Below are 25,295 nucleotides of genomic sequence, written 5' to 3'. Positions count from 1 at the left end.
GCTCCGTTTGGGGCATATACTCCTAAAATTAGCGTCGTTTTCCCATTCAGCATTACTTCTATAGCCAAATATCTTCCATCTTTATCTTTTGAATTAGCTTGGGATCCAATTCTGCCTTTGCATATAACACAATTCCTTTTTTCTTTTGCTTACTTGATACCCAAAATTCTTTTCCCAACAATTCATTTTTCAAAATTGAATATCTTTTTCTCTAATATGCGTTTCTTGCAAGCAAATTATATTAAATTTTTGTTTTTTTAGCCAATGGAAAACCTGTTTACGTTTCTGTGGTGAATTTAATCTATTAACATTCCAGGAAATCAATTTATAATCCATCATTTTATTCTTCTTGAGTTCTGGGGAAGTCTTTTTGGTTTTGAAGTAAGAACATGGTCATTTCATGTCTTGACTTGATGGTAACTTTCTGCGCTTGAAATTGAAAAGTTAATCCTTCAGGTATTTCCCACCTGTACCTGATTTCTTTTTCTCTTAATTTTTCCGTTAATTCCTTGTATTTCCTTCTCTCTTGGAGTATTTTTCTTGGTACTTCTTTCATAATTCGAACTCTGCTCTCCTCAAGCACCAGTGGATTTTTAAAATGCTCTCTCAGGATTTCTTCTTTGATTCTTCTTGCTGTGAAAATTACCATCACATCTCTTGGTAGTTTCTTCTGTCTTGCATAGGTGGAGTTTACTCTATACATCATATCAATACTCATTTCAATTTCTTCAGGTTGCTTACCTAAGTATTCCACTAATATAGGTATCATCTGTGTTGTACCTCCTGTCCTTCCGATTCAGGCACACCACGAAATCTCAGCTGGTTCTCGGCCACCTTACATTCCATCATTGCTACTCTGTCTTGAAGTCTTTGACATTCTTTAGTTTTCTGCTCCACCCCCTGGACTGCTTGTTTTGTTGTTTGCATTTCATCCTTCATCTCCTCTAGGCTCTTAGTTAATTCTGCCATCTCTGCCTTTATTAAGTCTTTCACACTTTTGGTCAGATTTTCTTCCATCTTTTGAATAGATTGGGATATTTCTTTTGTGCTTTCCAGCACTTTATTTTCCAATATTTCCAAGGCATTTTGCCACTCCAATTTCTCTTTCTCCGCTTTCTTCATGGTTGGGCTGGCTTTCGCTCCCCCCATGTATCTGCTCTTTTTCTTAACTCCATTTTTATAAAAGTACTCCAATTCTTATTATAAGTCCATTCATGCCCCTCCAAATAGTCCCAATTCCAATCACTGTTTAATTTCCTTATTATCTGTTTGTTCGTCTTTTTAAAGATTCTTTAAATCTGACCTTACCAAAATGTTGGGCACAATTTCTCTATGGTTCTTCCCTCAGCCTTCTCAAAATGGTGTCCAAGCACTTCCTTTTGTTTTTCACCTTTGTCCTCTCGCATTGCTATCCTTGTTTCACTTCCGTGTCTTCTATGGCCTTTACACTTCTCCTTTTACCTTCATTGTTGATTCCTCTCTAGCAATGCCGAGTCACTCTCTATATCAATGCCAGTCTCGCGATGATTCCTCCGTTTGTTCAAGCCTCTCCTCCCCTTTTCCCAGCATTGCATTTGATTCGGAAACGGCAGGTATGTATAAACAATTTAGTTTTTCTTCTTTTTATGGCTTAAAGCCCCACCAAATCCTCCCGTTTTCACTTTAAATGTCCCAAGATTATCTTCCTGCAACCTTTTTATTAACTCAGTCCCACTTTCTGGCTGGCATTTCTTTTTAAAACGATCCGTTAAAGTAGATAACAATCTTTACCTTCTTTCTGTCTCTTAGGGTTTTTCATGCTGCTTCTGAATTTCAAACTTGCTTAAAATCTTTTGTAGAAGCCTGGTTTCTGGTGTCCTTATGTCAGTTTGACTCGTAGAGCTCTGTAGAGATTTTAGCTCGCCCTTCTCCGAGGAGACCTCAAGGCGCCAGGAGAAATCCTTGATTCAGAACCTCTTCTGGTGCTGAGATCACACACTCTTGGGGTCTCATAGCGTTCTTGCCCCTTCCCTTCCTGGGATGGGGTGGCAGCTGGCAAATCTAAGTGCCTGCCTGCCCAAACAGTAGCTCTAGATCGCCCAGGACTCCAGGCAACGTCAGTTCATCATCTTTCCCAGACCGGAAGTCATAAAATACATCTATTTTGGATGTTCAGTCCTAAACATACTTGCTTGGAATTGTCACAGTGCCTTCAGGGGTGTGTACTCCCAGTCATACATAGGATTACTGCCAAGCAGTCTAATCAGATGCATGTATACTCAGATCCAGAGGAGTTAGTCATGTTAGTCTGTAGTAGCAAAATCGAAGAGTCCAGTAGCACCTTTAAGACTAACCATCTTTACTGTAGCATAAGCTTTCGAGAATCACAGTTCTCTTCGTCAGATGCATGACCACACATCTGACAAAGAGAACTGTGATTCTTGAAAGCTTATGCTACAGTAAAGGTGGTTAGTCTTAAAGGTGCTACTGGACTCTTTTCGATTATGTATATTCAGAAGTATGTTCATCTTGGTACAGTGGGGTATATTCCCTCGTAATTTGTAAGCAGGGTTTCAGCTGTGTCCAGTGTTGCTTCCACTGATACCTGAATTATTCAGAAGACAGTTATTTAATACAAATGGTAGGGTTGGATCTAACCAGCATTTTCACTGGTGAAAAAGTGAAGTCCCCTTTAACCACCAAAAATACTATGTGAGAGATGATGGGAGCTGCATGAGCAAAAGCCAGGTATGATGGGGGCTGTAATAAGTAGGGGAATTGAGTGAGTTTGAGCAAAAAAAAGTTGACCAGATGCAACCCATAGTTTTTATATGCCTTTATAGAAATTAGTAACTGATCAGATTAGGATATATCAGTATAGGATATATCAATATTTATTTGTATCTGACTATCGGTGAATACATTTTTAACACCATTACTAAACCTTCCTTTCTCCCACATGTGCACAGGGCCTTTTAGGAGAAAAATATGGAGGCATCCGAATTCCAGGAGAAGTGGAATCATCAGAATTTGAAATGATTCTGGATGCTGCTATTGAAGCAAAGATGGAAACAAGGCTTTTGGAAGAGTGGTACTGCAGAGATGAGAACGCAGTGCCACCAACATATTACCTCAGACAGAAATCTGAAATGCAGAAGAGCAATCCTAGTATGGTAAATTATCTGTGAAAGATATAGATTAAAGCTTTTATCTGCACGCTGTGGGTTTAAAAATTGTTTAACAGCAGCCCTGGACATGCAGTTGCTCTGCTCATTGACTGAACAAGCATGGAGGGACATTATTTGCTTGTGAGCATTTCCTCTGTGCATACATTCCATCCTGTTGGATAAGTATTGTTGCTGGAGTACTGGAGAGCAATGGCGCCCTGAGTAAAGGAAAGAATGTCAATTGACCCCAATAAACCTGGTCAGCCAATAATCAATCCTAAATCTGTTCATTAAGCATGCAACTCCCCTTTTTCCCTTGCAGGAAGAACAACTCGACATCTAACTGGTCTTATGTAAACTAGTTGTCTCTAACTAAACACAAACAAAGTAACTCTTTCATGCCTGAAGAGAATGACACTTGTAAAAATCCCAACAACCCCTTCCCAAGTGTTAGTAGCTGAAGTCATGAAGGTTTGTCTTCTCTCGCAGGTACTCGAACTTTACTTTCACGAGTGGCTTGGTGAGAATGTCAGCAACCATTTCTTCTGAAGGGCAGTACTTGAGATCAATTATTCCTTGTTGCTGGATCTCTCAAAGTGATATCTGACAGTGATGTGCTTGCTTCTTGCCTTGATGCTCTCACTCTTAGATAAATCAATGCAAGCTTGGTTGTCTTCAAATAGAGTTATTGGTTTAGGTTCATCTATGCCAAAGTCTTTCAGTAAGTTGATGATCCACTCAAGTTCATCACAGGCTTGTGCAGATGTATATTCGGCCTCTGTGGTAGACTTGGCAATTAAAGTTTGTTTCTGGCTTGTCCAGCTGATCAGGCTTTTTCCATAGAAGAATAGATATCCACTGGTTGATTTGTAGTCAGCTTGGTTTTCACCCCAATCAGTGTCCATGTATCCAACTAGCCTTGGGTTGTCACAATCTGAAATCTTTAGTTTCAGGTCAGTTGTTCCTATGAGATATCTGGTAAGTCTTTTGACAGCATTCATGTCATGGTGGTTGGGTGAATTTGACTTTTTGCATAGTATTCCAACTGCTGCAGATATGTCAGGTCTTGACACTGTACTCAGGTAGAGAAGTTTGCCAATTGCTTCTTTGTATTGCCTGTTACTTTCAAGTAGCATCCCATTCATAAGTTTGAGTTAACTGGGTTCAAGCAGTGTGTTTACCCCTTTTGCATCTTCCATTCCCAGAAATTCTACAAGATCTTTGATTTTGTGTTTCTGGTTTAGGAGGAAACTCCCATTTTCTGTTCTCTCAATTTGAATCCCAAGATAATGTTTTAACTCTCCGAGCTGTTTTACTCTCACATCTTTGTTTAGTTTCTTAGCAATTTCATTTGCATGCTCTCTCTTCTCACAGCACAGGATCAAATCATCCACAAACACAAGAATATACTCAAACTGTCCATTCTTTCATCTTGAGAATAGGCAAGGTTCTGCTTTTGCTTGTTGAAATCCTTGCCTCTTCAGTGGTTCAGACAGCTTTTCATTCCATGATCTTGCAGCTTGGCGCAAACCATAGACTTTTGTTGAGTTTGCATACAAGGTTTTCTTTTCCTTTTTGAATCATAGAATCATAGAAGCATAGAGTTGGAAGGGGCCATACAGACCATCTAGTCCAACCCCCTGCCCAGTGCAGGATCAGCCTAAAGCATCTCTGACAAATATTCATCCAGCCTCTTCTTGAAAACTGCCAGTGAGGGGGAGCTCACCACCTCCCTAGGCAGCTGATTCCGCTTTTGAACTACTCTGACAGTGAAAAAGTTCTTCCTAATATCCAGCCGGTACCTTTGTGCATGTAATTTAAGCCCATTGTTTGGGTCCTACCCTCTGCTGCCAACTGGAACAGCTCCCTGCCCTCCTCCAAATGACAGCTTTTCTAATACTTAAAGAGAGCAATCATGTCCCCCCTCAATCTCCTCTTCTCCAAACTAAACATTCCCAAGGCCCTCAGACTTTCCTTGTAGGGCTCAGTCTCCAGACCCCTGATTATCCTCGTTGCTCTCCTCTGCACCCTCTCGATTTTGGCCACATCCTTTTTGAAGTGAGGTCTCCAGAACTGCACACAATACTCCAGGTGCGGCCTAACGAAGGCAGTATAGAGAGGGGCTATGACCTCCTGCGATTTTGACGCTATGGCTCCTTTGATAGAACCCAGGATTGAATTAGCCTTTTTTGCCACCGCATCACACTGACTGCTCATATTTAGTTTACAGTCCACTCTTACCCCAAGATCTCTTTCACATGTACTACTGCCCAGAAGTGTATCCCCCATCCAGTATTTGTGCTTCCAATTTTTGTGGCCCAGATGTAATACTGTGCACTTGTCTTTGTTGAATTGCATCCTATTCACAGCTGCCCACTTCTCCAGAGTATTCAGGTCTTGTTGAATTTTAATTCTGTCTTCTTGGGTGTTTGCTACTCCTCCCAATTTGGTATCATCAGCAAATTTAATGAGCAGCCCTTCCACTCCTTCATCCAGATCATTGATAAAAATATTGAAAGTACTCTGCCCAAAACCGAGCCCTGCAGCACCCCACTGGACACCTCCCTCCAATCTGATGAAACGCCGTTGACCACCACTCTTTGGGTGCAGTCCTCTAATCAGTTCCCTATCCACCAAACTGTCCTATAGTCTACTCCATAGTCTTCCAGTTTGCCTATCAGAATGTCATGGGGGACCTTATCAAAAGCTTTACTGAAATCCAGATAAATCACGTCAACAGAGTTCCCCTGATCCAGTAAGGTGGTCACTTGATCAAAGAAGGAAACCAGGTTGGTCTGGCAAGATCTGTTAGGGACAAAACCATGCTGACTTCCCCGGATCACTGAGCAGTCCTTCAGAGGCTTACAGATTGATCACTTTAAAATCTGTTCTAATGTCTTCCCAGCCACAGAAGTCAGACTGACCGGCCTGTAGTTTCCGAGGTCATCCTTCTTCCCTTTCTTAAAGATTGGGATAACATTCGCTCTTCTCCAATCTTGTGGCACATCCCCAGTCCTCCAGGAGGCCTTGAAGATGATGGACAGGGGTTCTGCAAGTTCTCTAGAATGTTCTTTCAGCACTCTTGGGTGTACCCCACCTGGCCAGGGGATTTGTATTCATCCACTGCAGCCAGGTGCCTCTCCACAACCTCTCTGTCAATATCAACTAGCCAGTCAGGTGTCCTGTCACATTTTCTACTATCTCTAGATGTACCTGTTTTTTCTCTGTCCTGCATCAGAGTTTCTCCATCTACTCCCAATTGCCTCTTTTACCTTGAGTTTTTCTTATTGTAGCGAGCCCTCCTGGCCAGACCCAGCTCGTACTGAGCTTTGGCCTCTCTGATGGCTGATCTGCAGTACCTAGTAACCCTCATATACTCCTCTTTAGAGGTCTGTCCTTCTCTCCATTTCCTGAACATTTCCTTTTTCTCCCTTAGCTTATTCTGGAGCTCTCTATTCATCCACATCGTTTTCTTGGAGCCCTTACCATGTTTCCATCTTGCTGGGATAGTGAGGGCTTGAGCTTGCAAAAGCTTGTGTTTGAGAATGGCCCACCCTTCACTCGCTCCTTTCCATTCCAGCACACTCCCCCACAGAATGACTCTCAACAAGCCTCTGAGTTCATCGAAGTTGGCCCTACAAAAATCTAACCTACGAGTCTGGCTACGAACTTCCTTGGCCCCCCACAGCAACTGGAATTCAAGGAGGACATGGTCACTTCCCCCTAAGGTCCCCACCCCCTTCACCTCATTTACCAATTCTTCCCTGTTGGTTAATATCAAGTCTAGTATGGCTGAGCCGCTTGTAGCTTCCTCCACCTTTTGAAAAAGGAAGTTATCAGCCAGGTAGGTTAGGAAATTGCGTGATTCATGATGCTTTGCTTAGCCTGTCTCCCAGCACACATCAGGGAAGTTGAAGTCACCCATAATTACAAGATTCTGACATCTGGATACTCTACCAATCTGTTCAAAGAGGGCAGTATCCGTTTCTTCTCACTGGAAGTTATCAGCCAGGTAGTTTAGGAACACATCCCCATGATTGGTGGCATTCAGAAGGCCGTGTCCCGAGTCACGGGGAGGGAGATTGTGTGTACACATCCATTGCCTGTTTGCACCATGCAAATGACCTGGCAATGTGGCCAGAACAGGGCCAGTATGCTTGGGCTCAATCTCTCTCCCATTCAGTTAACATGTGGAGGAAATGTTGAGAGCTCATCATTTTACACTTTTCAAATGTTTGATTCTGGCACTTCCACTGCATGTAATAAATGCAATATACCCTATGCAGAGTCCTCTAAATAGAAGTTGTTGCCTTTTTGTATGAATGGGGTGACATGTATATTTTCCATTCACACATGAATGGAACACCAGGTTTTTTTGGGGGGGGGGGTTTGAGGGAATGTGTTCGTGCACGCTAAACCTGTATGCGCATGGAACATAAGCACTTTGCCCAGTGCAATAGCATATTGAAAGGATCATTCATAGTGCATGCTACCATTATGTGCAGTTGAAGTGCCAAAAGTGAACATCTGTAAAGAGATCCCCTCTCCAGAGAATTCTGGGAAGTACAGTTCTGTGAGAGGGGCTAGGGAAGGTTAACATAATTCTCTGATCCTTAACCAGAAAACTATTACCAGAATTCCTTGGAGAAAGCCATGGAAGTTAAACTAATATAAAACTGAGATGTTTGTAGTGCAGGTGATTCTGCACCTGCCTGCCATACAGGTACATCTCCCTCCTTCCCTTCGCTCAGTTCCTGCCTCAGGTTTTGCTTTGGGAATCAGGAGCTGTGTGCAGTTCAAGAGATGCAGTTTGACTACCCAAGAATAACAAGATTCAGACACTGAACTGGTTTAGAGAGATAGGGATGCATTCGTACCTAGCAGCTGTTGGGCAAAATAAATTATTGATTGCCGTTCAGTTCTAGGCTGACAAGAGTCCACAGCATACACAAAAAAGATACACACTATTCCAGCTGGCATCCTTCCTAGAACTCAGCAGAACAGCAAATAATTTAGAGGACATAAATGAGAATGAATTATCCTCTTTCTTAGCTAGAACAACAAGGCACATTAGTAAAACAGAATGAGAGCCCACACCAAAGCTGTTCAAAACTCCTAGCAAGATTGCAGTCTATAAAAGGATAGGTACAAAGGGAGGTTTTAATATGCAGTGCCAAGCTAAATCCCTTTAGATTTCAAATGAAACAGTTATACTTTATGAGAAATTGCACCAGTTGTTAGACAAATGCAAAAACAGCAACTTGGTGCAGGTTACTGACAACTTGAGCAAGAATAACTGTCTCCAATTTAGTTTGAGATGAAAGGTCATGGAACACCGGAGCGCCATAACTGGAACTCCAGATGTGTTACTTGGCCCTGAAATGCAGCCATTTGGCAAGGAAATGGTTGGGGGCCACATCACTATACTCTTCCCCCATGCGGTTTCCTCAGTAAAAATGCCACTACCCACGATGGCTGGGGGTGGGGGGACAGGCACAAAGGGTTTGCTGGGCACTCTGGGGTCATCTCTGCCTGCAAAATGTGTGTTTACCATTATTGGCCTTACTGTTAATTGTCTGTGCACAAGTCTGAAAACCAAAGCACATTAACATAATAATTGTTCTTAACAAAAAATTGGTAACAGAGTTAATAATATATGAGACTGTGTATGGGGGCTAGATAGATCATAAGCTTGTTAATGTTTAAAAGATTTTTTTTAAAAAATATACAAAACTGTTGCTCTATGAAATGAAATTTACATCCCTAGGTCTGAACTGCTCCTAGATTACACCGTGAAAATGATGATGTCACAATGCTATAGAGCCAATCAGAGCTGACTACATGACAGCATCACTGAAGGCAAATGAGCCCTCCCATAGACCTCATTTTGAACAGAAGGGCAGAAGGGATACCTCTGCAGCTTGCTTTCCCACTAGCATTGCCAAACTTTTACACTTACCCACTTCTAGTTGCGAGGCTGGTTTGAGGTACAACATCCATCAAAATGGTCATCCAAATGCACAGGTCCTACTGAAAGTAATGTAGTGAGGATGGCTGATGTTCCCTTGCCATATTCCGCCCCAACAAAACTAAATTTGAGGAGGAAAGAATAGCAACAGGGATGCCTTCCATCATCTCCCTGACAACTAAACCCTTAACAGTTTTGCATCCTTTCACACAAGATAATAGGAGAGGGGCAAAAACACATTGTGGAAAACATGGGGTAGATTTTTGCATTCCCCCCCCTCCTCTTCCCATTCCAGCTCAGCATTTGTTAAAATGCTCATTTTCTCAAGGCTTTGTGGATGCTGGATTGGACTGATATTTTTGCTACTATTTTAAAGATTGTGTTTTTAGAGGAAGATATTTTATTGTGAGCTTATCAAAATATTTTATTCTTACTCGTTTATGTCAACTATTTTATGGAAATTTGTGTTTTATAGGGAAGTTGTTTTTTATTTCACAAGCCTCTTTGAGGGCTCTTTGTCAAATAGCGAGCTCCCTCTGCAGTCTGAATTAGCACTGACCGTCCCATTCCATTATTTGCAGCTCATTCTGCCCCACGCAGTGACCCAGCCTGGATTATGGTCTACTTGTTTACTAGCAGCTGAATATGTCAACTGACGCCATTGAAATGCGTTCCATTTCAAATGATGAGAGGCACTATTCAGTCTGCAGAAATAGGCATTCAAGTTGTTAAAGCTGCAGTCCTCAAGTCAAAAACATGAATGTACAAACCAGTCCTTGCTTTTTCTGGGCATGCTTTATAACAAACTATATTATTTGTGCCCCCAGTGTATGCCAGACTCTCTGCATTAGGATTCTGCTTCACATTGTCTGGGGGCGGGGGGAGTGTGAATATAGGTGGTTTTAAGGGGATGTTATTGTATTGTTTTACTTGTTTTCATTTGTTGTTGGTTGCTTCCTTAAATATGACCCTGATTATTTGCAAATATGTAAATGCTGTTGCTGACAGCTCCATTGAACAATGTGTTGTTGTCGTTGTTTTAAAGATGGAAGCCTCTTCGAACCATGGGAGCGTGAGCAAATGGCAGGAAATATCAGAAGAGATTAAAGTGATCTTTAAGACAGCTGTGAAGATGCTGTATGAGAAAGGAAAAATGAAACACAGTCAAGCAAAGAGATACCTTTCCTCGGGTAAAGATTTCAGGGAAGGCGCACAGTGTACTAACAGTTGCACACTGATAATCAAGTAAAACTTATATCTGTGAGCAATCGTGTATGTTAAAAAAGGGAAACATTTTCCTTATATTTGAATTGTGACTATTAGTCTTACATTCTATAAGCAATGGTTCCTAGTTTCTGTCTCTCAGTCATGTTCCTGCATGATGAATAGAACAGGGAAGGCAGTGCAGCGAGCCCTGGCTCCTCCTTTGCAGGACCCCCAACACCTGCAGTGGGAGACTGGGGAAGGGTTGGAGAAGCCCCCTGGGGCCATTCTCAGATTAAGCTGCAACAGAACACTTTGGCACTCTGCAGTGTAGGAAACTTCAGATTTCCTTTTACTCTTTTTATCCCCTCCCAGCTGTCGAAGACGAATTTGATTTTGCCTTAGGAAAACAAACACCAGCTTTCCTAAAGAAGTGTGTTTGCTACATTAGGAAGATTGCCAACATAGAACGTTTTGTTAAAATCCCAGAGATGGAGAAATACATGGACGTTCTTCATACCGGTGGGAAATTCATGCGAGACCCAGAAGCTCTTGAGAAACTCATCAAACTCAGGGACGAATTTGTTCCTACCATTGTTGCTTCTTCTAATTTAAGAGTCTACACTTCTGTTACCCACTGCGACATCAAATACGGCTACACTCAAGAAGTGGAAAACCACTATATTGAAGGGCTTGGTAAACAATTTTATGAAGACATGGTTGATATCATCCAAGCAACCGTGCAACAGAATTTTGACATAGAGACAGACTGGCTCTACGATGAAATCCTTCAGCATTCCTCACTTTGTAGAACATACTCTTCATTCTATGAGTACAGGTGTGATGCTATGAACATTATGCACAAATATATCCTGCCTAGGAAAATGGGCCATATTAACCCTCTTATCATATATGGAGGACCATGCACTGGAAAAACTTTTTTATTATCAGAAGTGGCAAAGAAGGTAAAACCTCACACATGCAAACCTTTCTGTGTTTATTTGTTGTGCTATTATAATCTTAACATAAGAATTAATTTGTCGATTTTAAGCCCATTTGCAAGCCATATTTTCTGTCAGATCCTGCTAAAGAATTTCCTCTTTTTATCCCATTCTTAGAACACATAGAAAAGAGTAAGAGTCCAGTAGCACCTATACAACTAACGACATTTGTGATAGGGTATGAACTGTCGTGAGTCACAGCTCACTTCTTCAGATACAGCTAGAATGTGAGTCCATCTGTCCTTATATCTAGGGGAGTGGAGTGATTACAGAAGCCAAATGACAATAGCAGGTGTGATTGGATAGGGTGGGGTATGCAGAGAAGTAGTGGGTGTGAACACATTCACTTCACATGTAGTACACCTCTGGCTTTCAAATGGCCTACCTTAAGGAGAAACTTCTAATACTGACTTTCTGCCAGTGTCTGCTGAATAACTGTAGTGAAGAATAATAGGTAGCCAGAGGGCAAATGAAGTATTCAACAACACTCTTGTTCAAGAATTCATGAATCTCTTATTAAGACTGGTAGGTCTAATAACACATGCAATTAATACATATGCAGTTCATACATCACTATATGTGAATTGCTTGTTGATATCACAAGAATAATACATATGCTTATAACAGAGTCCCCGCCTGAGGACCCGGGAGTGTACAGGCAGATGAAAATCAACCAGGTAAGTTTTAAAGTTGTTATTGGAGAATTTCAAAAGTAAATGTTCCTTTTTCTTCCATTTTCTCTCTCTGTAGGCAGGAACCACAGCCGGCAAAACTTCTCTTTACTTTTCAGTTCTTCGTCGTGGTAGGATTTTCCACATCGCAATGGGTGATGTAGCAGGCGAATCTGAGAAGTAACATCATAAGGTAAATGCCCCTGAGGAAGTCTTATGACGAAGAACTGAAAAGTAAAGAGAAGTTTTGCCGGCTGTGGTTCCTGCCTACAGAGAGAGAAAATGGAAGAAAAAGGAACATTTACTTTTGAAATTCTCCAGTAACAACTTTAAAACTTACCTGGTTGATTTTCATCTGCCTGTACACTCCCGGGTCCTCAGGCGGGGACTCTGTTATAAGCATATGTATTATTCTTGTGATATCAACAAGCAATTCACATATAGTGATGTATGAGCTGCATATGTATTAATTGCATGTGTTATTAGACCTACCAGTCTTAATAAGAGATTCATGAATTCTTGAACAAAAGTGTTGTTGAATACTTCATTTGCCCTCTGGCTACCTATTATTCTTGACTTCAGTCCTTACTGAGGGGCAGCCAAGTTTTTTGTTACCTGAAGAACTGTAGTGAGCAGCAGGCACCGAGAGCAAGTTCTAGGATGCCCTGTCCATTTATGCACAGCGTGGTCCTCTTGGGCCCCAGGCCACAGCCCCATGTATATTGCCAGTGTATTCCCCTGGGGCACAATTTATATGTGCAACATATTTGTTTATTTATTTATTTTAAAATGTTTATCTTGGGTTGGATCTAGCCAGCTTTTTAATAATAATGACAACAACAACATTCATTTTTGGTTCAGTCTTGACCATTCAGTTTTCCATGGAGGTCCCATCACCCACAGGATAGCCTTTTTGGTGATCAAAAGGACCGCTCCTCCCTTTTTCACAAGTGGAAAAGATGGTTTGATCCACTCCCTTGCGTTTTGATTCCAAAAATTCGACTTCATTTTTGTTATATTTCAAAAGACAATATTGAAATATAACAAAATGCAGCATGATTAAAAAAATATACATGATCAGAATAAAAAGCAACAAATCAAAACGTTTAAATGGCCTGTAAAACCATAGATGCCTCATTAGAGCTGTTAAAATGTCATTGCACCTAAACACAGGGAGTTGCCTGACGCTGCTGGGTCTGACTGTCGGTCTGTCAAGTTGTTTATTGTCTGCTTAGCCTGGCAGTGGCTGGCCCAGGTCTTAAGGTCTCTCACATCCAGATCCTTCTAACTGGAGGCGCCAGGAGGGCAGAAAGGGTGGAAAGGAGATGCCCCACCATGGAGCTGCAGCCCCTCCCCATTAAAAGCAAGTCATTGTGGTATGGGATTCAACTGATGCTGAAAAGATAGTCAGGCTGGTACCAGGTGAATATGGCTATGAAAACAGTTCTATAACCATAAGGCCACTACAGAAACATTCATTCTGTGACAAACTCAGAGAAGGGCCTCCAAAGGTTACCTTAATTGATGGACAGGCTCCAATGGGAATGTAGTTTCAATGGAAGAAGAATCATGTGTTCATTTGACAGTAGCTATCTTCATTTATTAATTAACCCAATGATGTGGCCTGTTATGGCTCCTGAAGTTTGTTATATATCAGGAATGAGAAAAGAAACAAACAAGGATAAAATCCTGAGAGAGGATGTTAGCCATAGGCAAATTGATGGTCAACTGTCCGTAGCATTTGTTTCCAAAGAACAGAATGCTGGGGATCTGGTTAGAAAAACTTGACATACAAGTTCGATATTGCTATTCCTTAATATTGTATATAATTTCCACCTAAAGCATTTTTAATAGCTTAAAAACATAACAACTGCCTAAATGTGATTTTTATCACATTTGTTTCTGTGATTCTGCTAGTGCAGATATTAATTTAATGATGTTTCTACATTTGTAGGCTTATGCTTGGCTGAAGGAAGAAATGGGACCAGAATCTGATCCTGTGGTAGTTATAAGGTTTTTGGGATCCACAGAGATGAGTACAGACCTTAGGAATCTGCTTCAAAGTATTTGTGAGCAGTTAGCAATCAACTACCGATGCCTCATACAAAGCTACCCCCCAAAAATCCACGATCTCCGGGACTTGTTTATAAACCTTTTAAACGAGTCTTCATTTCATAGACCACTGGTGATGATATTTGACGCCATAGAACAGCTTTCAGATAACGATGATGCTAGGAAACTGTGGTGGCTTCCGGTCCATCTGCCCCGTTCTGTGCGAATAATCATTTCAACACTGCCGAACAAACATGGAATACTGCAAAAACTGAGGTGCCTTATACATGATGAAGATAACTATATTGAATTGACACCGAGGGACAGAAAAATGTGTAGTCAAGTTCTCAAGCATCAGCTGCTCCGAGTTAAAAGAAAAGTAACATCAGGCCAGCAAATCTATGTCAATGAAGCTTTTTCCAAATGCACACTCCCAATGTTTGTAAACTTGACCTTCAGGGAGGTTCGAAACTGGAGATCTCACAAAGATGTTGATGAGTCTTCCCTCTGTGCTACTGTCCATGATAGTATAGAGCAAACATTTTGGTCCCTAGAAAACAGCTGTGGGCCAAGGCTTTTGTCACGAGCCCTGGGCTACATCACCCTGTCTAAATCTGGTTTAAGTGAAATAGAATTGGAAGATATATTAGCCCTTGACAATACTGTTATGTTGGAACTAAACGAGAGTATCAGGCAACATAATCCATTAAGAGTACCTTACATCTACATTGCAAGGCTGAAAGAGGGACTAACTGGATACCTGGTAGAACGGCAAGTTAAAAATGTTACCCTCCTTGTGTGGGCAAATAGGCACCTACAGCTTATTGCTCAAAAAATGTATCTTCACAACATGGAGGATGTTAATGAGATGCATACTGTGATGGCTGAGTATTTCCTTGGAGTTTGGTCAGGTGGCAGAAGAAAATCTCTTTACGGTGAAGACCAATATCTGAATGGTTGCTTTGACAGGGACAGCAGAAGCCTGAACGATGACAACGAGCAGGTTACGGATCAGGCAGCACTTGACCGGCAGGCCCCTGATCAGCCTTGGGTGTTCCAGTGCAATCCTTTAGAGCCCGACATATTCTTTGTCAACCACAGAAAAATGACGGAGCTTTTGCATCATTTGACAAGATGTGGAAAAACAGATGACATGTTATATGGTGTTATTATGAATTTCAGTTGGCTTTACACCATGATCAAAATTGGGCAATTTGACAAAGCCCTTGCTGATGTGGAGTTGGCCTACACCTACTCACAAGAAAAAGAGCTGAAGTTCCTTGCAACCACACTGCGTGGCATAAAATACAAAGTGATAAAATATCCAGGCACGCTCTCTGCTGAATTGCAACAGAGGCTTCTTCCAGTTGTTAGTTCCTTGCCTAAACTGAGGCAGCTTCTTCTGGAATGTGACAAAGATGGACCTAAATATTGTTCCATTGTTCCCTTACATTCTTCTATGGATGTAACCTACAGCCCCGAGAGATTGCCTTTGTCCTCTAGCTGCACTCAAGTCACTGAAATCCTGCCTACCTTTAATCCAAGTACCATCATTGTAGCTCTGGAAAATGGCTCCATCAGTAACTGGGATGTAGAGAGTCGACAGCTACTAAGGCAAATTACAACTGCTCAGTCTGTCATCTTAGGTATGAAGCTCACAAGTGATGAAAAGTACCTTGTCGTAGCCACAACAAAGAACACACTCTTGATTTACGACAATCTAAATTCCTGTCTTTTGTCCGAGGTAGAGATTAAAGGATCAAAGCATAGTGGGGTTGGCACAGGCTCCAGTTTCATAAATGGGTTTACACTGTCAGCAAACCATGCTCTTTCTTGGCTAGAGGCAAGCAAGGACATTACTGTGATAGATCTCCTTTACGGATGGCCACTTTATCAGTTCCATTGCTGGTATGAAGTAACTTGTGTCCAGTGTTCCCCAGATGGGATGTATGCTTTCTGTGGACAGTACTTGAACACTGCTTCTATTTTCCATTTAGGTAGTGGAGACAAACTGGCCACTGTGACCTCTGAATTTTCTGGTGGGTTTGTGAAATTTCTTCTTGTGCTGGACTCAGCTCAAGAAATGGTGATGGTAGACAATGAAGGTGGCCTTTCCATTTGGAACACTGAGGAAATGGCCAATCCCCAGCTAACAGGTGACTTTGATTGCAAGCGAGAGGACAGCGAGTTTGTAAGTTTTGAACTCGCAGAAGACCAAAGTGCAATTTTAATATGTAAGGCACTCAGTATAGAGCTTCTTGATACCAGCATGTGGAAAATAGCTGAAAAATTTAGAGCTAAACACAACGAGCGCTTTGTATCAGCTGTGTTGTCAAAAAATGGTGACTGCATTGTTGCTTCTATTGAAAATACCTCTGCTATTTTTGTTTGGAGGAGAGACACAGGACAGTGTATGGCGAGCCTACAGGAAATCTCAGGAAACATAGTCAGGTTAATTAAATCAAATCACCATAACATGCTGCTCTCCTTATCTACCAGTGGTGTCCTTTCTGTCTGGGATATAGACATCATAACTGCTATGTCCAACATCGACAAAACCGGCAAGCCTATCCAAAGACTGGTATTGCCTGCCCGAGGTGAGGTCATTTACACGCTTGACGGATCTGAAGCGATACATAAGTGGAACTTTGGCACTGGATTCATTGAAGCTGTGTTTAAGCATGAGAGCCTTGTGGAGAACTGTGTCTTGACGTCCACTGGAGAACTGATGGTTACGTCGGATGACAAATGCAGCCAGTATGTATGGCACACTGGTTCAGGTGAAAATCTCTTCCGTGTTAGTGGACAGAGGATATGCCAGTTGCTGATAACACACAATGACCAGTTTGTCATATCTCTCTGTGAGCAAAATGCATCAAGAGTTTGGAGGCTGGCCACAGGTCACAGAGTGTGTAATATTCTTGTTGCCTTACAGAACGCATTTATAACCACTGCTAACACATTTGTGGTTGGGATGACAAAGAATAAAGTGTTGGCAGTGAGCCTTTGGACAGGAAGTATAACCAAGAAGTTCTGTTGTGATGATGGTATAAGCATTGTTGATATTAAACTGATTCCAGATTGCCCTGATATCGTAGTCTTTATAACATCTACTGAAACTGTGAACATCTGGAGTCTTACAGAGGAAGTGATCTGCAGGCGTGTGCAGCTCCCTAATACTTTTTTAAAGACTTTGGAGGATTTTGAAATATCTCCCAATGGAAAGCTGGGAATTATATCCCGTGGTGATGAAAATATCAACGTCCTTGACCTTCACAGTGGCAAACTCCGTGTTGTCCATGCTTCTGGCATAATCTGGAGGCAGAAGTTGTCTCGAGACGGCCGCTACCTTGTATATATTTGTTTTCGCACTACGGATGAGGATGATGATAACGGTGCAATCTCCATCTTAATTGTAATGAGACTGGCAGATGGCAAAAACATTGGTGCTTGTTCCCTTTATAAAACTCCAACATTCCTTGCTCTTTCCCAGAGGCATCTGAACATTATTGTGGGCTTTGATGATGGAAGTATAGGCACTTACACTGTAGTGGACCGAGTGGATGCCGCGCTGAAAATTAAAATTGCTACTTCAAACAGCCGGCAAATTTTCAGCAACACAACACAAGTGATTAGACCAAAATGTCACAATTATAGCTTCAAGGGGACAGTGGACTGCATCTGGAGAGAATCCACTGAGGTGTTTGCAAGAGACAGTCCCATCACAGTGACAGACCTCGAGGCAGGCGAAGCCACTCCAGCCAGAAAACACAACTATTGCTATGATAAAGTGTGTTCTGCCATTGATTGCAGAGGGCATGGGTTCACCGCTGACAATTGACCATAAATAGCTGAGAAACTAGTTCATCTTCCCATAGATTGCTGTTTATCTCATTGTTGCCTAGATATAAACAAATTGTGGTGGGAAGGAGGTAATTTAAAATAGTTGTTTATTCAGTGGGCTGCAGCATTTTTTAAAAAAATATATAAATATGAAGTTTGATCCAAAGCCTTGAATGAAAAATTCCTAGCAATATAATCATATTTCTTTTGTCATTATAGAAAGTTTGAAAAAATATTTTTCAAGTGACAGCCGATCAAATGTCATTTCGTATTGGAATGAGGTAGGCCAGCCATTTTTAAATCTAAGTTGCTGCATTCCTAAATCCCCAGCCACCCTGACCAGATGCCCACTTGCAAAAACAAATTTTATTCACATAATGGTGCAAATGACAAGATGTCAACCTGGAAGACTTGATGCATTCCGTAAGCATTTGAAGCACTAGCTACTATTATTATTGTTATTATTAAAAAAAAGAAGTGGCAACACAGTCGGAGTTCAGCACTTTTGTCCCATTGATTTCATAGGACCATATGCTTCAATCTCTCAAATCAATGGGCTGTAACAATGCTCAACTTTGGTTGGCTTGTGCCTGTGTTTGGTAGGAAAATAAGGAAGACACTGGTCCCCAAAAGACAGACTGTCATGACGTAGTAAATCAAGGATAAATGAAAATTACAAAAGTTGTTATCTGAACTTCTGTTACAGTTTTTCTGTTACAAAAGTACAATATTTATTACCTAGATTATGTAAGAAAGGAACTTAAGTGTACTATTTTGTCTCTTTTCGTGATGTATTTTAGTACGAGGTATAAGAAAAACAATTCAAAGAAAAGGGGCATTAGGATAAACAATTAAACCCTGTTCACTCTTTTTGCTTTAAAAAGAGTTTTGCTAATTCTGTCGAAAGTAAGTCCAAGAAATTCCAGTCCTTGCAGAATCTGAACAAGACGCATTCAGACATGCTGTGCATTGCTTTGAGATCTCATAGCGTTTGCCTTACTATCATTCCTATTCTTTCCTGTGTAAAACACAGATCAGATGACCAAATTACTCTGGGACTAACATTATGCTTGTCTATGTGCTGAAAAATTCGGGCTGCCCCCAAATGGTTCTCTACTGTTTTACTTTGTAACAAATTTCTTATTTCTAGATAAAGTATTTATGCCTGTTCACTTCCAGGTTTAAGACTTTTCATGGCCTTTTTAATGGAATTGTATCAATTACAAGGCAGATATTGTGAAATACAGTCCATTATTTTTTATTCTGTATTTTGTACCAGAGTATCCATGTGGAAGTATAAACATATCTGGCGAGAAGTAATTCTGCAGTTTGGTTCACAAATGCATATTCATTACTCACTGTCTATTATCAGACTAATCTCTACAGACAGAATGTTCACATTACCCACTCAGCATCAACTCAAACATAGTATTTTTTTAATAAACACATTCCACTCATACATTGCAAGTCATTAAGAGCTGTGTTATGTATTGATTGAGCGACTGATTTTGTTTAAGGCATTTCTGTCTGGTCAATTAATATTTTTAATCTTTTTAATCTCTCTGAATAACATAAGACAATAAAAACACAATATCAAAATCTCTAACAGTCATATGAAGCAACTGCAAAAAGCCACACAAAAGGCCCTTTAAAAGCTTGGATAAACAGACTTCGTCTGGTGCCTCTAAAGGATTCTAATAATGCTGCTAGGCATACATGCTTTGGGAGAGAGTTTCGTAACAGGGGTGTCACTATAGAAATAGGAAGCAAAGCAGAGGCATCCAAAGAAAGATTTTCAAAAATTATCTTAATTAGCATGCAAGTTCATATGGAAGAAGGCAGTCCTTTAGAGACCCACACCCCAAGCCAATTAGAACTTTAACAGGATTTTGCCTAGAAACAAATTAGAATGAGTGAAAATCTTTAGCGCTGATAGCTGCTAGGCTCAAAGCAGTCAGTACCAGTTAATAGTTTGGCCACCACGTTCTACAAGAGTTTAAAGTCAAAGACAGCCCTACATGTTCTCATGATAGTAATCTATCCTGGTTATGTATTACCAGAGCATGAATAACTTCCCAGTAAGGATCACATGGGTCAGGAATGACTATTAATGTTGGACACCAGTAGCACATCAGTAGTGGTCAAGTGTGTGTGTGTGGGGGGGGGGGTTCAAACGATACACATCTGTAAACCAGCCCTAGGATTCTGCTGCATCAGTGAGTGCTTTATGAAGGGTTATGCCAAGAGCTGTGGCAGCATGGTATCACAGAATACAACATCAAGTTGGTATGCAACCAGGCTGTTTCAGGCAAGTATACGGTGGCTGGTCTTTCAGGATCGGAGTACTCATTGTTTTTCCATACAAGGATTTTGCCTTAATTGTGCTGCAGAGTGGTCTGAGGCACGTTTTCCTTACCACTTGTTTTAAACGTGGCATGCCCGTGGCACCTGTTTCAGAAGGTAGGAATGAAATAGATTTCCATTTCTCTTCAGCTGCTGAAAATGCAATCTTCCTGTTCCCACAGCATGTCATGGCGGCAGACCTGTTTGCTTAGTCCTAGTTACACCACCATATTGTGGTGTGGTTTGGTGGTTAAAATACTGTACTAGCAGCTGGGAGGCTGGCATTCCAATCTCCATTCTGCCATGAAGCTTATCTTTGGCTTGAATTTCTATCAGCCTAATTTATCTCACAGATTTGTTGTGAGCTCAAATGGAGGCAGTGAAAACCACGTATTCTGCCCTGAATTCCTTAAAAGGAGGGCAAGATAAACTAAGGTGTAAAGTACAGAATGAGATCAGACTTGTAAAACAGATGGATTGTGTTGGTAGGGGCTGATGAATTTTTGCTAAATCTTCCCACACACACACACACCAGAGTCTCTTATTTCATCCGCTGGATTCTTGTACTGGAAGTGGACTGGCAGGAAAGTGTCTTTGAGGAAAGATAAAGGGACATCCAGCACCCTGCCCCCCACACACACACACACCAAGTGCTGCTCTGTTCTAAAATTGGATCTCGCCTCACAATTTAGACACAAATAGGGAAAATCTGAATTTCAACAAATGGGTCTGCCACACCCATCTTTAGTTTGAACCTCATCAACCAAATGCCCAAGAAAACAAACATTGAAGTTACCATATAACTGTAGTGTGTGCATATTCTTTGTAGAAGCCAATCCAGTATATATATCTATATATATCTATATATCTCAAGTGACTTGAATGACTTTTCCTAACTTGTTTGCAATCAATAGATCATATTGAATGTTTTTATGTAAACTTTGTATTGTTGGGGAACAATTACCCAATCAGAGATTTATATTTTCATAAATGTTAAATTTAGTTAACTTTTGTTACAGAATTGTTAACTTAGAAATCTCTTGCTGTCTTCAAACAATATACAGTCCTGTGTATGCATTGTTTGTATGAATAAATTCATACTACATAAAGCGACTGATGTGAGCTTTTTATGTATTTATTTTAGAAAACCCCAATATGCTGTAGAAATCCTTTGCATCTGGGTTTTCTTATGTGAACAAGTCAATCCACTGGCAAATTATTGCTGTACTGAAAAGATCATGTAATGTACAACGGTGTGTGGATGCAACCCTAGGTGCTGAACTGAAGGAAGAGATTTCAAGAGAGGTGGGCATCATTTCCCCACTGAATTTTGTGAGATCTGGATGAGCACACGGGATCCTCAGACTCATCACTTTCTCCCTCCTTCCCTTCCACCAAGGTAGCAAATGAAACATTTTTGGTTTTTAGCAAATTATTTTGTTGACTGAACCACAAATTATGGTTTGTTCTTTTGTTCCAAATGAGGATTAAATTGTGGCTTTGAATCATGGTTCGGTAGGAAGCGAACACACCATACTTTTTTGTGAAAGTGGTAATGTTTAATTTTCAAGCCCTGCACAGGGGATACAGAAGGGAGAAATAGAGCAAGCATGCCCAAAGATCCCACAGACCTATTCATGTAGCAACAACTTTTGATTTCTTGTTACATATGATCTGAACCATTTTTTATTTGAAACATTTATACAACATACTGCAGTTGGCAAGACTACAGAGGTATGGACAATACTCTAAAAACTAGGGATACAACATGCACATGGAAGGTCAAGATCTCATTCATTCATTCATTCATTCAACTTTTAGTCCACTTGCCCCGCTATCAGGCTCTGAGCGAATTACAATATAAAATTTAAAACATGGTAGCATAAAAGTAAAATTTCAATAAATATCATTAAGACACGGTAAGCCCATTGCAGGGACAGGAAAGTGAAATTGTAACAGGTAATAAAGAGAGGGTAGAACTGCTCAATTCCTACTTTTCCTCAGTCTTTTCTGTGAGGGAAATGGTACTCAACATGGCAGTAACAGAATACATGATGAGGGAAGGGAGTTACAGCCTAGAATCAGCATAGAGGTAGTACATAAAAAACTTGTTTTTTTAAAATGAAACTAAGTGCTAAGGGCCAGATGAATTGCATCCAAGGGTACTCAAAGAACCCATGGATGTAATTTCTGAGCCTCTGTCCCTTATTTTTGAGAATTCTTGGAGATCAGGTGAGGTGCCAGAAGATTGGAGGCAGGCAAATGTTGGCCCCATCTTCAACAAGGGGAAAAAGGAGGATCCAGGTAACTACCAACTCATCAACTTGACGTCTATACCTGGAAAAGTTTTAGAACAAATCATCAGTCAGTCCTTGTGCATTTAGAAAGGAGGTGGATCTGTACCTGGTTGACAGATCGCACCCAAAGTGTGTTTGTTAATGATTTCTCATCCTCTTGGAGAACAGTGATAAGTGGAGTGCCACAGTGATCAGTCCTGGGACCTGTTCTGTTCAACATTTTTATAAATTATTTGGATGAAGGAACAGAGGGTTACTTATTAAATTTGCTAAAGAAACAAGATTTTCATGAGTTTAGATAGTTTAAAGTGATAATGACGAGTTATGTCTATGTGAATTGGGTATGTTCAAGTGTACAGTTCATATTTTGTTGGTGTGTGTATGGCTTATGGCTTCGGCCAGAAAAGCAATAAACATTATTATTATTATTATTATTATTATTATTATTATTATTATTATTATTATTATTATTATTAAATTTGCAAATACTAAATTGATAGGGGTAGAAAATACGATAGAAAACAAGATACAGGAGGCTGGAAAACTGGGCTAAAACAAAATGAATTTAAACAGGAATAAATGTAAAGTTCTGCATTTAGGTAGGAAAAATCAAATGCATAATTATAGGATGGGGAAAGACTTGTCTTGGTAGTAGTCTGTGCAAAAAGGATCTATGGGTCTTACAATGAAATCTTGAACAGAGTTATTCCAGTCTAAGCCCAATGAAATCAATGAGCTTAGACTGGAAGAACTCTGCTTAGGTTTTCACTGTTAGTAGACCATACACAGAACATGAATCAGCAGTATGATATGGCAGCTAAAAAGGCAAATGCGATTTGGGGCTGTATCAACAGAAGTATAATGTCCAGATCACACAAAGTGATGGTATCACTCTACTCTGGTTAGACCTCACCTAGATTATTGTGTTCAGTTTGGAGCACCATAAATTAAGAAGGATACAGACAAGCTGGAACGTGTCCAAAGGAGGGCAATGAAGATGGTGATGGGTCTGGAGACCAAGTCCTCTGAGGAAAGGTTGAAGGAGCTCAGTATGTTTAGCCTGGAGAGAAGACAACTGAAAGGTGATATGATAACCAACTTTAAGTACTTGAAGGGCTGTCATATAGAGGATGGTGTTGTTTTCTGTTGCACCAGAAGGTCAGATCAGAACCAACAGGTTGAAATTGAATCAAAAGAGTTTTCATGAGGAAGAACTACCTGACAGTTAGAATGGTCCCTACCTGACAGTTAGAACGGCTTCCTTGGGAGGTGGTGGGCTCTCGTTTGGAGGTTTTTAAGCAGAGCTAGAGGCCATCTGACAGCACTGCTGATTCTGTGAACCCAGGCAGATCATGAGAAGGAAAGCAGGAAGAGTTACATGAGTGCTTAGTTCTTGTGGCCTCTTCTTACACACCCAGGGTAATGCCAATCGTCACTTTGGGGTCAGGAAGCAATCTTCCCCAGGCCAATTTAGCTAGGAATTGTGACAGGGTTTAGCCATCTTCTGGGTATGGAGCAGGGGTCACTGGGTATATGGGGGGCATAGTTGTGAATTTCCTGCATTGTGCAGGGGGTTGGGCTAGATGACCCTGGAGGTACCTTCCAATCCTATGATTCTAAGATAGCAGTGCACAGATAATGGAACAAGCCTCCAACATGGTTACAGCAGCAGAAACCAGGGGGACTTGCATCCCCCTATGGCAGGAGGCCGGATGGGTAGCTCACCCACCTCAACCACCATATGCCTGGTGGAACATCTCTTTCTCACAGGTCTGGTGGAATGATAGCAAATGCTGCTGGGCCCAGGTCTCCACAGACAGAGAGTTCCACCAGGTAGGTGCCAGGGCTGAAAATGCCCTGGACCTGCTAGGCAAGGCAAACCTCTTTGGGGCCAGGGTTCACCAACAGATGTTTGTCTGCTGAGCAGAGCTCGCTCTGGGGAACATATAGTGAGAGGTAGTCCTACAGGTATGCAGTTCCCAGTACGCTACGAGCCTTAAAGGTTAGAACCAAAAACTTGAACTGCTCCAGAACTCCACTGCTCCAGAACTCCAGCTGGTGCAGGTCCAATGTGATAGGTGAATATAATGGAGTTCCACGCCACCGCTTTCCGGACCAGTTGCCACTTGGTCCAGGCCCAAGGGCAGCCTAGTGCAAAGTGAGTTACAATAATCCAACCTGAAGATGACCATTGCATGGATCACAGCAGGCAGGTCAGAGGTCAAAAAGTAGGGCACTAGTTGCCTGATCTGACAAAGAGAGAAAAATGCCAACCTGGCAACTGCTGTGACCTAGGCCTCCATTGACAAGGAGGCATCTAAGACTCCTCACCATGTCTACAGGTGTAAGCGGCACTCCATCTAGGGTTCAGAACCAGATCCCAGAGTCTGACAGCCCGCAACACAAATGCAAGACCTCCATCTTCATGGGATTTAATTTCAGTCGGATCTGTCTCAACCACCCAGTCATGACCTCTTAAGCCCTGGCCAGATTTTCCGAAGCAGAGTCCAGCCAGGTGCCCATCAACAAATAGTTGGGTGTCATCAATGTACTGATGACAACCCAATCTGAAACTCTGCTCCTGCTGGGCCAGGGGGCACATGGAGATGTTAAATAACATTGGGGAGAGTATTGCCCCTTGAAAAATGCCATACACTAATGGGTTGTGAGGCGACAACTGCTCCCCCCGCACCACCCTCTGTCCTCAACCATGGAGAAAGGAGACTAGCCACTGTAAGATGGTCCCATGTATTCTCACATTGGCAAGGCAG

The 25,295-nt window shown here is 41.3% G+C and overlaps 1 protein-coding gene across 1 annotated transcript in view; it reads left to right on the top strand.

The window, feature by feature from the left end:
* NWD2 (NACHT and WD repeat domain containing 2) overlaps positions 1-17,936 on the top strand; it is a 156,810-nt gene extending 138,874 nt beyond the window's left edge. The window contains exons 4-7 of the mRNA XM_054998218.1: positions 2,949-3,152; positions 10,160-10,304; positions 10,693-11,282; positions 13,944-17,936. Coding sequence (XP_054854193.1) covers positions 2,949-3,152; positions 10,160-10,304; positions 10,693-11,282; positions 13,944-17,882 — 4,878 coding nt within the window. The 3' untranslated portion in view covers positions 17,883-17,936. The remainder of the gene's footprint in view (positions 1-2,948; positions 3,153-10,159; positions 10,305-10,692; positions 11,283-13,943) is intronic.
* The last annotated feature ends 7,359 nt before the right edge of the window (positions 17,937-25,295 follow it).

The sequence above is a fragment of the Eublepharis macularius genome, chromosome 14, assembly GCF_028583425.1.
Source record: "Eublepharis macularius isolate TG4126 chromosome 14, MPM_Emac_v1.0, whole genome shotgun sequence".
In the NCBI taxonomy this organism is placed as follows: domain Eukaryota; kingdom Metazoa; phylum Chordata; class Lepidosauria; order Squamata; family Eublepharidae; genus Eublepharis; species Eublepharis macularius.
Note: the sequence above shows the minus strand (reverse complement) of the source record. Positions and strands in the feature narration are given on the sequence as shown.